The sequence below is a fragment of the Anguilla anguilla genome, chromosome 3 (genome assembly GCF_013347855.1).
Source record: "Anguilla anguilla isolate fAngAng1 chromosome 3, fAngAng1.pri, whole genome shotgun sequence".
Lineage (NCBI taxonomy): Eukaryota > Metazoa > Chordata > Actinopteri > Anguilliformes > Anguillidae > Anguilla > Anguilla anguilla.
The window spans coordinates 43,916,179-43,929,721 of NC_049203.1; the positions used below are offsets into that span (position 1 = coordinate 43,916,179).

At 43.1% G+C, this 13,543-nt stretch overlaps 1 protein-coding gene across 2 annotated transcripts in view; it reads right to left on the reverse strand.

The window, feature by feature from the left end:
• Window positions 1–13,543, reverse strand: part of pde9a (phosphodiesterase 9A) — a 41,173-nt gene that overhangs the window by 21,016 nt on the left and 6,614 nt on the right. For both annotated transcript variants that reach the window (XM_035409261.1, XM_035409262.1), the window contains exons 2-6: window positions 6,837–6,907; window positions 5,216–5,293; window positions 3,381–3,424; window positions 1,074–1,128; window positions 836–906 (exon numbers count right to left, since the gene is read on the reverse strand). In XM_035409261.1, the coding sequence (XP_035265152.1) occupies window positions 836–906; window positions 1,074–1,128; window positions 3,381–3,424; window positions 5,216–5,293; window positions 6,837–6,907 (319 nt within the window). The remainder of the gene's footprint in view (window positions 1–835; window positions 907–1,073; window positions 1,129–3,380; window positions 3,425–5,215; window positions 5,294–6,836; window positions 6,908–13,543) is intronic.

Here is a 13,543-nt window from a genome sequence, read left to right on the forward strand (position 1 = left end):
CACAGTACATAATTATCCTCCCCACACTATTCTGGTACTTGTAGGCTAATACTCTTACTTTTGAAATGAAATAAAATAAAATATACATTATCTTTAAAAAATTTGACAAGCCAAATTTACAGCCTAATTTGGAATGTCAAATTAGTTATTTGCAGCCGTGTTGATGCAGTGATCCCCGCTGCTGATCTGGGAGAGAGCAGACGTCAGCATGCTCATTCACACCACAGCCCAAAGCTGAGCTCGCAAGGATGAGAGCCAGAGGAAGACAGTTCATGTCCGGCTTCGGCAAGCAGATCCTGGGAGGCACAGACCCCTAACTGACCAAACCCACCCATCCAATTGCACAATGCCCTGCAGGGCTAATAACCAAAGTGAGCACTGGCATGGCCCAGATTCGAACAGAGACCACGGGGCTCATGCATGCACCAGAACAGTGCCTTAACTGGTTGAGCCACCCCGCAACCCCTGTAACAGTTTTAATGTGTAGGGCGACGTTGAGCATTTACAGTTCAAAGTCTATGACATACATGGGGACATTAAGCGCATGCCGGATCCCCCAGCTCTGTTCCTTCCCGTTAATGCACCAATCAACTTCCTCTTAAGCAACCCTGTGCATCATCAAGAGCCATATTGCCTTAGAGACACAAGTTTTGTTCTTGCAAATTTCATTATGCCTTAAGAAATTAAAAGTGTCTGAACTTTTTACTTGTCAAAGGCTTGAGCGGGAAAATATTTTATGATATTAAATATTTGTATTGCAGTCAGGTACTACAAGTTGCATTGTAGAAAAATACAGCAGAAAAAAACATGTTTAAGGTCGAAGGGGGTCACTTACACTCCACTCTTTTTTCCAGCATGGCCAAGCGGTTTGTGACTTCAGTCTTCAGTTCATTTATTTTGAATGCCCTGCAGAATGCACATATGGAGGAAAAGCTTCATGCAGCACAAAGTCCCGTAATAATAATACTAATACTACTACTACTACTACTAATAATAATAATAATAATAATAATACATAAAGAATAACAACAACAATAATAATAATAACAATAGTGTAAAATAAGTATGTGTACCTGGAGAACTGCTCAGCCACCTGGCTCAGTACATTCTGAAAGAGTTCCTCTTTATCTGTAATTAAAAAGCACATTGTAAACCGCACAAAGAATCCCACAGACACACAGGTAAACCACATCACTAACCCCACACACAGGTAAGCCACATCAGTAACCCCACACACACACAGGCAAACCACATCACTAACCCCACACACACAGGTAAGCCACATCACTAACCCCACACACAGGTAAACCTCATCACTAACCCCACACACAGATAAACCACATCACTAACCCCACACACAGGTAAACCACATCACTAACCTCACACACAGATAAACCACATCACAAACCCCACACACAGGTAAACCACATCACTAACCCCACACACAAGTAAACCTCATCACTAACCCCACACACACACACAGGTAAACCACATCACTAACCCCACACACACACAGGTAAGCCACATCACTAACCCCACACACAGATAAACCACATCAGTAACCCCACAGACACAGGTAACCCTCATCACTAACCCCACACACACACAGGTAAACCTCATCACTAACCCCACACACACGCAGGTAAACCACATCACTAACCCCACACACACACAGGTAAGCCACATCACTAATCCCACACACAGATAAACCACATCACTAACCCCACAAGCAGGTAAACCACATCACTAACCCCACACACACAGGTAAACCTCATCACTAACCCCACACACACAGGTAAACCTCATCACTAACCCCACACACACAGGTAAACCACATCACTAACCCCACACACACAGGTAAACCTCATCACTAACCCCACATACGCAGGTAAACCTCATCACTAACCCCACACACACATAGGTAAGCCACATCACTAATCCCACACACAGATAAACCACATCACTAACCCCACAAGCAGGTAAACCACATCACTAACCCCACACACACAGGTAAACCTCATCACTAACCCCACACACACAGGTAAACCTCATCACTAACCCCACACACACAGGTAAACCACATCACTAACCCCACACACACAGGTAAACCACATCACTATCCCCACACACACAGGTAAATCACATCACTAACCCCACACATACACAGGTAAACCTCATCACTAACCCCACACACACGCAGGTAAACCTCACCACTAACCCCACAGCCATGCAGGCAATCATCCCCTCAACACGCACACACACACACACACACACTCAAATAAATCTTGCATCTTGACTCAAGTTTCATTTAGAAGATAACTATTTACCTAAGGTGGAGAGAAAGAGGGAAATAAATAAAATTTGTAGGTAGACACACAGACAGATAGATAGACAAGCAGACGGAAAGAAATCCAGGTAAATATCTGAGAGAGGCAGATGTTGCCGTTGCGGTTGGCCGCTCACCTTTCCGAGCTCTACAAACAGGATCTCCTCAGAGTAAAAAAGCTCCTCTGATTCAGCCGCCTCGAGCAACGACATTCATTTCGGCTCCGGCGGATAGCGAACGCGCAACAAAGAGCTCACAAACACCCGCCTGCTGTTACAGCGCCTGCCATGTCCTGGACAAAGTTCACCCCAGACTGGGGGAAAGACTGTGCAGCTGCGCTGCAGGTTGCGCTTTCTTGTTTGTCGTCGGAGGTCAGAGGTCAGGGGCACGGGCTCGGCTCTCCTCCGGGGACGCGGCGAACGTGTGCAACACGGCGGGGAAACAGCAGTTACACGGTTTTATGGCGCTGCCGAAAATAAACGAGTCAGTGGTGTGTGTGTGTGTGTGTGTGTGTGTGTGTGTGTGAGACAGAGACAGAGAGAGAGAGAGGGGCGGTTTTTACAACATCTTTATGGAGATGTTCACACCTGTGCAGACAGAACAGTGTGTGTGTGCGGCTGGTTTGAGGGAGGCCTGGGAAATTATACAGGAAAGCTGCTTTAGACATTACTGGCACCTTTTCAAAGCAGGTTTACTGCGGTGATGGGGGTGGGGGCTAGCCAGGTCAGCAGAGAACTCTGTGCCACACTCTCCTGCTACTCCTTAATGTTCTCACGCCTTTCTTGAGGCATTGTGCATTGTGGCTTTGTAGCTGTAAAAATTTTACATGCAATGTTCTGAGAATGCTATTGTGTAAGCGTGTGTCCTTTTGCACCTCCGCTTCTGAGGCAGTGGGTGTGTGCCAAAAGTTGTGCCATTGCATGCATTGCCCTCCTGAATCTACCTCCTTCTCCTGAGCTCAGTGACAGTTTTGTGCTCCCCCCTCCCCCCCCCCCCCCAATGCTGTGGTGTAATCATTAAATAAACCTGTTAGTTCCTTCCAAGAAGGACTCACCTGCAAGCGGTCCCCCGGTCAGAGGCACCACCCTGTATGGTGACCTTCATTTACGAGAGAACAAAAGCAAGCAGTGAAAAAGCCAGCAGCGCAACGCTGTAATATGTCCCCCAGCTTTAACCACAGGTTGAACACACATTCATCTTCTACAGAGCAGTAGCAACCTGGAAAATATGTGTGAGAGTGAGAGTAGAACATTATTGTATTTGCATATATGTGTGCATATGTATGGACCTGTGTTTATGCTGTGTATAGGTCTGTGTGTGTGGTTGTGTGTACAAGAGTGCATGCCTGTGTCTGGGTTTGTGCATTTGTATTAGAATTTATTAACCTGATAATCTGGCCACATTAATAATTGTATTGTACTTATTGTATATTTCAATAATGTGCTGTACTGTGCTGTAAGTTCTCCTGTGTATACAACTAAAGTATTCAAATGCATGTAAGGTAAGTGCATGTGTACACATTCCCTACGCACATTTGAACACTTTATTTGCAGGTAGAAAGGAGGGGGAAGGGGGTACGGTAGACTTTGAATCCAAACCATGGGACAGCAGTGAGTTTCCTCTTTAGCTGCCAGCCTGCACTGTTTGCCTTGCAAATAAAGATGTTTTGCATATGGGCACTGTCAGGAGATAAGAGCATGAGGGCTGAAGGAAATGGACATTGCTAACACACAGTGTTCTCACACACTGATCACTGCTAGGCGAAATCAAAGTGAATAATTCTGAAAATATCAGAATAATATCTGAAAAATATCAGAATAATGCTGAACACCTGTAATGTAAGGCTGTATGCATGTATGCAAGACACATGTACAATACAAGCTCAGTACAGTACAATGCATAGGAAATGGAGGTTCTGTATGCATTACAGGTGATGACGAGGTCTTAACAGCTCTTTTAATGCACCAGGAGTACTCAGTTCAAGGGAAGACCTCAATGTACCAGGTGTATGTATTACAGGTAAAGACCTCTCTTAATGTATCAGGTGAATGCAATGGAACAGGTGATAATGAAAAGGGTACATATAACACACTGCAACTATACTACCAGCAAAATCATAGCAAAGCTGTCTGCATTCAAGTGCCTATGTAATGGGATGGGAACCAATGGGCTAATAACATGGCACAACATCCTTCATGGACGCTCGCAAACTTACAATAAATAATAAATAATAAAGAATAAATGTGGCTCATTGATAGAACAGCCTGCTTAGCTAGCTCACTGTTTGTAGAATTGTTGTGCATGCTGTTGCATAGCAACTAGGGGTCACATAGTTGCAAATGAGCTGGGGAGATATCGCTCTGTTTTTCCCAGAAGTTTTTCTGGAACCTGGTGTAATGTTTACATATGCAATGATAACACACTGAAATAAACACATCAAAATGTGTTCAGAAATTGTTATTTCTCATACAAATGCATCTACAGTGTCAATGTAACAAAGATATGACGTCATGTAGGACAGTTTGTATCAATACCAGTGGAATCTAGATAGCTGTATTCTAGACACCATTTGACCAAAACTATCAGGTTTTAGCACACACAAGCCAATCAGAATCGAGTATTCACTCAGATCAAGGCATAAAGCACGGGTACAGATTTGTCTTGATCTACTAAGTATATGTAGCACATGTACATATCCTTGATAATTGTAACAGGTATATGTCATACAGGTAAACGCCTCTACTACCACAGGTGAAAGCAGTGGAACTGATAAATGCTCTGAATGTACCAGGCGCATGTAAAACAAGGAAAGACCTCTCTTGGTGACCCAGGAGCATGTGTTGAAACAGGAAACAGATGAGTGGGTGTTTGAGGTGCAGGTGAGACTACCTTTCAGAGTTGCGTGGCATTGTGGGGTCAATGGACACCATGGCTCCATTCACATCCAACAGGGAGATGTTGGTGTTCCTATTAAACACACACATTGGATTGCAATGAATGAATTTTGTGTGGTTATTTGTGTGAAATTACATTCGATACACGTCATGGAGCAATTTGTATCAAAGCTTTGGTCATTCAGTTGCAACACATGCTCTCACAAGACAGAACAGTGATGAAATGAACCAGAAAAGAAAATTTAACTGGCCAATCAATCATGACACAAGCAACCATCAACCAGGTGATATTTGGATGGTCCAACTGCAGACAGGGGGAGGCCTGCGAACTTGTGAACTGCTTGCGAACAGTTCACAATGGTGGCATGAACTTACTGTGACTTTTTGTTTATCTCTTGTTTGAAAAGAATCATTTTGAACAAAGGTTTGACTTTGTTTGGAGTATACTGGTGGCTTCAGTGTGAGGGCCGTGGATGGCAGCCCTGAATGGCAGTGCTAATTGGCCATAGCCTCTGTTGGGGAGGCAGAGAGGTCCAATCAGTGGGTTTGTCTCATTGCATGAACGTGACTCCTTTGGCCAATCAGGTGTCTGTGCAACAGGGGTAGGTCTGCCGTGGGCTTTGAACCACATCCCTTACCAACCTCACCACACAGTAAGAGATGGTTAGCCTGGAGGGCTAAAGGCCAGCCAACACAACTAATCAGACTCTTATTGCTTCTCCAGGGTGAACACATTTGATATCAGATGTTCACCTGCCCTTGACTCTAAATCTGCATCCACACTTACCCTATATGACCGAAAGTATCTGAATACTCCTTGGCCTGGGGCTGTTTTTCATGGTTTGGTCTAGGCTGCTTAGTTCCAGTTAAGCCAAATCTTAATGCTACAGCATACAATAACATTCTAGATGATGCTGTGCTTCTCCAAAAGTTTGGGGAAGGCCCTTTCCTGTTTCAGTATGACAATGCCCCTGGGCACACAGCGAGGTCCACACAGAAATATGTTTTGTCAAGAACAGTGCAGAAGAACTTGACCAGCCTGCACAGAGCCCTGACCTCAACCCCATGCAACACCTTTGGTTTCAGTTGGAAAGCCAACTCCGAGCAAAGCCTAATCACCCAATCTGTGCCCGACTTCTGGCTGAATGGAAACAAATCTCCAACATCTTGTACAAAGCCTTCCCAGAACAATGGAGGTTGTTATAGCAGCAAAGGGTGGACCAACTCCATATTAATGCCCATGATTTTGTATGAAATGTTGGATGTCAGGTGTCCACATACTTTTGGCCCTGTAGTGTGTCTAGTTATACAGCAGGATTTCAACATAAGCATTTTGTACTAAGCAAGGATAGGCAGAATTTTTAATACTGTATTTGAAATATGTCTAGAAAATGTATGTCTTTCTATCCGCCTTTGTATATGGTTGATATCTCTGTGCCAGCTGCAAAGCAACCTTCGCCTCCACCATTTTGATTGTTGTTTATAGATATATTCTTGGGAGGTATTTTGTATTAGGCAACAAGATGTCATAGTGTAATTCTGCCGATCCCTGACATTTATGTCATAATGTGGAGCTGCTGTGCCACAGACTGTGGTCAGAGAGCTGGGACTCCTACCTGGGCAGCCCCAGGGCTGTGCAAAAGAGCTCCTTTATGTCACAGGGGCTGCAGAATCGGCTGAACACCACCTGAGAGACAGAGGCAGAGAAAGAGAGAGAGAGAGAGAGAGAGAGAGAGAGAGAGAGAGAGAGAGAGAGAGAGAGAGAGAGAGAGAGAGAGAGAGAGAGAGAGAGAGAGAGAGAGAGAGAGAGAGAGAGAGAGAGAGAGAGAGAGAGAGAGAGAGAGAGAGAGAGAGAGAGAGAGAGAGAGAGAGCACATGAGCAAACATGTCTGCTCAATAATAAAAGACACTGTTCACCATATTCACTCATCGTCTACATTACATTACATTTATTTGGCAGACACTTTTATCCAAAGCGACGTACAAAAGTGCATTTCATGATCATGGACAACTACAAAACACAGGTTCAATAAGATTCAATACTTATTTTGTACAGCTATTTCTAACCAAGAACACAGTTTAGTTCACACAGTGAACACTATTCTGATCTAACCTCTGCCAAGCCAACTAGGCAGAAGAACAAGCTACAATATTAGGACAAATACAAATTACCAAAAAGTGCTGGGATGGGGGAACATGTAACGAGTGTCATGAAAGGGGGGGGGGATTTAGAATGAAATATACAGAGTGGTGGTAGTTAGTCCAGGTAGTCTGAAGAGATGAGTCTTCAGACCACGGAAGAAGATGGGTAGTGAGGGAGAGGTTCGAAGAGGGACGGGGAGTTTGTTCCACCACTTGGGAGCTAGGGTGGAGAAGCTCTGTGATCCCTTTACTTGGGTGGGAGGGGGTACAAGGCGCCCTGCTGCTGCAGAGTGGAATGGTCGAGCAGGCATATAGGATCGAATCATGTCCTGCAAGTAGATAGGGGCTGTCCTGTTGGCTGCAGTGTAGGCGAGGGTCAGGACTTTGAACCGGATCCTGGCGGCGACCAGTAGCCAGTGGAGTGATCGCAGCAGAGGAGTGACGTGGGAGAATTTGGGAAGGTTGTAGATGAGTCGGGCAGCGACATGTTGAATCATGTGTAGTGGCTGTATGGCACAAGCTGGCAGGCTTGCAAGGAGAGAGTTGCAGTAATCAAGGCGGGAGGTCACCATAGCCTAGACGAGCAGCTGGGTAGAGTTTATTCACCGTTTAACTGGCACATCAAGAAAAAATCTAAGCAGCGTAAAGGCAAGCTTATGAAAGGGTGGCTAAATATATACAATGGACATGAATATACCAATATGTGACTGAAATGTACTTTTAAGCAAACAGCATGGCTAAATAAGAGGTCTGATAATGGGGGCCAGTGACTTTAGAGACTAAAACACTAAAGAAAAGGTCCCGAATGAAAGCCTGTTTCATCACCCAACAAACACGGCTCCAGGGGTGATTCTAAATATATGAGCCTGAATGCATTCTCCTATTTATTCTTTTCAAAGAGTCAGGTTCTCCAAACCTGACTTGCTGATAAATATATTTTAGACTGTGTTCTACAAAGACAGATTGCTTTGACCCTTTTTCATTTTGTTGAAAATAAACTCCTGATCCCAGCATGAAACCAAAGTTAATGGATATTAGCAGAGGGGGGGTGCTGGGATGGAGACAGACTGAGTGAAAGAGAAAGAGAGAGGGAGAGAGGGGAGATAAATGTGGAATGGCAAAGAGCACTTATATGCCTGTAAATGGCAGCTCCTGACAGCTGTGAGAGACAGTTTATTTATCTAGCAGAGTTCAAGGTCAGTCACAGACTCAGCAGGGACATCACCTGGCCCTTTTTGAATGATTCCTGTTAAAAGGGACTGCAGTTGAAAACTAGCCAGTTGGTTGCTACTGGCACATTTACAATAATGTTAATCAATGTGCATTGTCCCTATAAAAATACTTTTGTAAAACAAACAAAAAAATTAAAATAAACTCACATATATCATTCACAATTGCATTATAAGGTGTAACCCAAAACTAAGATGATTTTTCCTGGCATGACAGCCACACAAAAAAGGTTAACACTGGTAAAATTATATGTTAATAGCTGTCATTTTAAAAATTATGCTGTTATACTTTAATTAAAGACATGAATCTCACTGCACCGTTGAATCAATTACATTTTACACAAATAAATTCTGTGAAAAAATATATTTACAGGGAATATAATCTTGATAAAGGATACTTAACTTCATCAGGTAGGATACAGTCTAGACACCATCTGGGGCCAATTCTAGATGGTGTCTAGACTCTGTCCTCCCTGAAGAATTTTGTACTACAGCAATCATTCAGGCTATGTTTCAGCCAATCATCTGTTCCTTTGTATGCTGGTAAACATACGTACTGTCACGGTTTCTGTGCAGGTAGATCATTTTTCTGTGCCTGCACCGGCTCAGTGGTTAGCATTCCGATTAGCCACTCGGCTAATCGTTATTTTGGTGTGTGGGGACGATTAGTTCGAGCTTGCAGATTAGCCACTCGGCTAATCGTTATTTTTGGTTCCTGTGGGAGGATTGTTCCTGCTTGAACATTCCATGCATTCCTGCAGGGTTACCTCTGATCTGTTTCACCTGTGGGTTGCTCACATCTTCCGCTGATCACCTGTGGCTGGGTATTTAAAGCGTCAGTAGGCAGTGGAACGGTGCTTGAGTGTAACGTGTTTTGCTCTAGCCAGTTCCCTGTCGTATTTCTGAGGAAGGTGTAAGGATTTTAAGAACAAAGAAATTTAAAAGAATTCTGACTTCAGTTTGTTTGTTTTTTTTGGAGAAAGGTATTAGGACGGTATATGTCCAGATTCTGAGGCTGGCGGTTTTAAGGGGTTATTGTGTCACCGTTGGGGCACAAACCTTTCTGCCTCTTACTAACCAGTTTCCCCCCTGGTTTTAGTTGGCCTCAGAACTTCTTCTGTTTGTTTTTGAAAAGACATTTTCTTTCTCTCTGCTTCGGGTCGAAGTCGTTTTTTCTTTTCTTTTCCCTGTTCCTTTATTTTCTTTATATACTCCTTCTTCCTCAGTTACCCGTTTAGGGGTTTATTCATTTTTTGGGATACGTCCCTTAGGAGTATAGCACCCCTTTCTTATTTCGTCTCTCACGAGACTCAGTGGTTACTGGAGTGCCCCTTTGGTAACTTATAGATCCCCTGTTTGGTCGCGTCTGGTCTTCACACTTCCCCTCCCTCACATGTACACGATTACAGAGCATAAACATGTTTGATGATCAACATCACTGTATGAAGGGTCTCTGTTTCTAATATAGGTCCTGGTAAGCTACACCATGCATTCATAACTGTGCATTTGTGAATATTAATGGAAAATTGTCCTTCTTTTTTCCACCTAGGTACGGTGGCTCTGAAGTGCAAAACACAAAAACAAAAAGAAAACGAAAAAACAAAAACTTTCGGCCCTGAGGTGCAGATGCAACATACAAAAACAAAAACATGCAGCCCTGAAGTGCAAAACACAAATACAAAAAGAAAATGCAAAAACAAAAAGGAGCAGCCCTGAGGTGCAAAACACAAATACAAAAAGAAAATGCAAAAACAAAAAGGAGCAGCCCTGAGGTGCAAAACACAAACATACAAAAACTAGCAGCCCTGAGGTGCAAAACACAAACATGTTGCACTTCGGGGCTACTAGTTTTTGTTTTTGTATGTTGCATCTGCACCTCAGGGCTGCTAGTTTTTGTATGTTTGTGTTTTGCACCTCAGCCCTGCTCCTTTTTGTTTTTGCATTTTCTTTTTGTATTTGTGTTTTGCACCTCAGGGCTGCTCCTTTTTGTTTTTGCATTTTCCTTTTGTATTTGTGTTTTGCACCTCAGGGCTGCTCCTTTTTGTTTTTGCATTTTCCTTTTGTATTTGTGTTTTGCACCTCAGGGCTGCTCCTTTTTGTTTTTGTATGTTGCATCTGCACCTCAGGGCCGAAAGTTCTTGTTTTTGCGTTTGCTTTTTGTTTTTGTGTTGCACTTCAGAGCCACCGTACCTATGCCCTCTTGCTCTGCTATCAGAATTCAACTTGAAGCAGTGTCTGTGATCCACCTTATTAACCAAAGTGAAAACCATAATGAAATGTTCTTGCTCATGCTAACCTGAAGAGAGAGCATAATAAGCCATTAATAATAAGCTACTAATAATGCCTTAATAAGTTTCTCTTCATAACATATCCTTGATATCCTGAACCATTCTCATTGCCCTTTTTGTACTTTTCCAAGGGTCTGTATCATTTTTACAGTGGGGTTTAGACACAGTGCTCGAAATATGGTCTGACAAAGGCTAAACAGGGGTAGGCAAAAATCTTTTTTATGGATTTCATGCCAACATCCGCTCTTAATTATTCAACTACCACAATAATTTTAGTTTTTGGACATTTCTTGATTAGCTCATGAATGCCAGCTAAAGAGCCAGTCTTGTGTCACTATATGAAACATGGTGTAATTCTTAAGAGGCATGTGTACTCAAGGTATTAGCTAATGAAGTCAGAGTATTTGGTGGAAGCAAAAACCCAAATGCAAAAAGACCCTCCAGGAACAGAACTGGCCTCCCCTGGGCTTGCTAAACATCATAGTATCCTTTTTTAACTTCACACTGACTGCTGTAGGTCCAGATAAATTTGTGTCTATTATACCATTAGAAGGCACTCTGGTAACTCTTGAAATTGAATCCTGTCTGCATTGCCCTTGCCTGGTCCCATTTTATTATTTGTCATTCATTGTTTATCAAGGTGACTCATACTGTTCTGCATTTCCCGCAGCCCACGTGAAGACACCTCAACCTTTCCGCCACCATCAGTTTCCCCTCAACACTCATTGCACCAAACAGCTGCCTACATAAATCTAACCAACCAACCATTCAATTAATCAAGCAATTAACTAACCAACTAAACAATCTAATATACACATAGGTCAATCAACAACTAACCAGTCAGTTAATCATCCCATCAATCTACCAAACCATCAATATACAGTAAGGAGTAGCTGTTCCAACCGTAATGGAATCATCTAGTGGTCTGAGAATTAAAAGTCTAACTGAATACACTCAAATCTTGGCCAATATGTTCTATAGGATGCAGAAGCTAAGCTGTTGTGCTGTTTCTGTGGTGTTACTGTAGCCATTGTGTTCCTGTGGCTATCGTGTTGCTAAGGTGGCCATGCTGATGGTTTCATTGTTGTGATGGGCATAGACGACATTCACAGTGGCAGCTCACGTTTCAATCAATAGAGAATGAATTGTGTGGGTGTATTCAGTTGTCTATGTGTTGCTTGTGTACCTGTGTGCAGTTTGTGAGCAGAGTCATTTTAGCAAATATCAAACAGAATACAGATATCTATTTCAAGAGAATATTTTCCAGTTTTGTTCTCTGATGAGGCCCTCTGTCAATAGTACAGCCAGGGCAATGCAGCTGAAGTGTGTGTATTCCTTAAATACGCTCAGGTCAAATAGTACAACAAGAAAGCGACTATTTTACACACAACAGTCCACACCTGTATTAAAGGAGAGCCTGTGCCTATTTTATAGCCAACAGGACAACCAGTTACTATTATCTCACACAGAATGGCAGGAGAGCCAGTGACTATTTTGCACCCGGCAGTCCACATGGTACTTCTGGAGGCAGCACCGATCAAAGGCAAGGCTTGTATCTCACTGACTTTCTATGTTTATATTTAATGTGATTTTAATTTCTTGTGGTAAGAATAATTTTCAGTAAAGTATATTCTAATAAAGGGGAGTAAGACTCCAGTCCTGTAGGTGCTGCAATGTCTGCTGGTTTTCAGTGTTTCAGGCTAGAGTCCACAAGCTAGGAAGAAAACCACGAAAACCTACAAACATTGGAGATTTCTTTCCTAAACTATACTACATGTACTAATGGCTGATGAAGCCAAGGGCAAGCCTTGAACTTCAGATTACAGCCCTCAGCCTGTATGCACAACGAGAACTTTTACTGGCTGAGCCACTTTATAGAGCCCAGTATGTACACATGGTGAGAGCCACTGGGCCAATTGATTATAAAGCACTGGCTGGAGTCGTTTGGGAGAAGGAATCAGGGAAATCTATGACCACGCCTACTCGTTAAGTGGCACATGCACCTGGGCTGAATTGTGCAATCAGCCCAAGGTTTATTTGAGTCTGCACCCTGTGAGGAAGAATGGCAAAGCTTTTATCTCCTCATATGCTCTTCTTAAAAGATATAATATATGCTACACACCGTAACCACCTTATCACCCTGTGTCCAACTATTCTGTCTCTCTCAGAGATGTGTTGAATCTTGTGACAGACACAATCTCCCAGTCTAGTCCTTGCAATGCCAACTGTGGCCAGCAGCCCCACAGGGAAAGTACAATCAGGTCCAGCATTGCAAGAGATTGGAGGGTTCAGTTGGCAGGGATTATGGCACCTCGTTGCTCACTACTGACCCCTGTTGGTTCATTGGACACCCCTCAAAGTCCATCTGTTGGTCTTCACTTGAAGTGTCTTCCTCCTACTCACGTCTGTGTGAGCCCAGCTTGTGAACTGTAGTGTGGTAAGAACTGCAGCGATATGACATGCTTCGGACACATTTCGGGCATTCCAAATTGGGGACAAAAGGAGGACAAAGCATAAAAAACTATCAACATAAGTCCTGTGAATGACAGTACCAACTTAGTAAATGCATGACATGATAATATGAGTGTATGCAAAGTGCTAATTAACATAAGTTACGAGAACTAGTGTTGGCTACTGATAAAGAGGAAACAGAAAAACCATTTT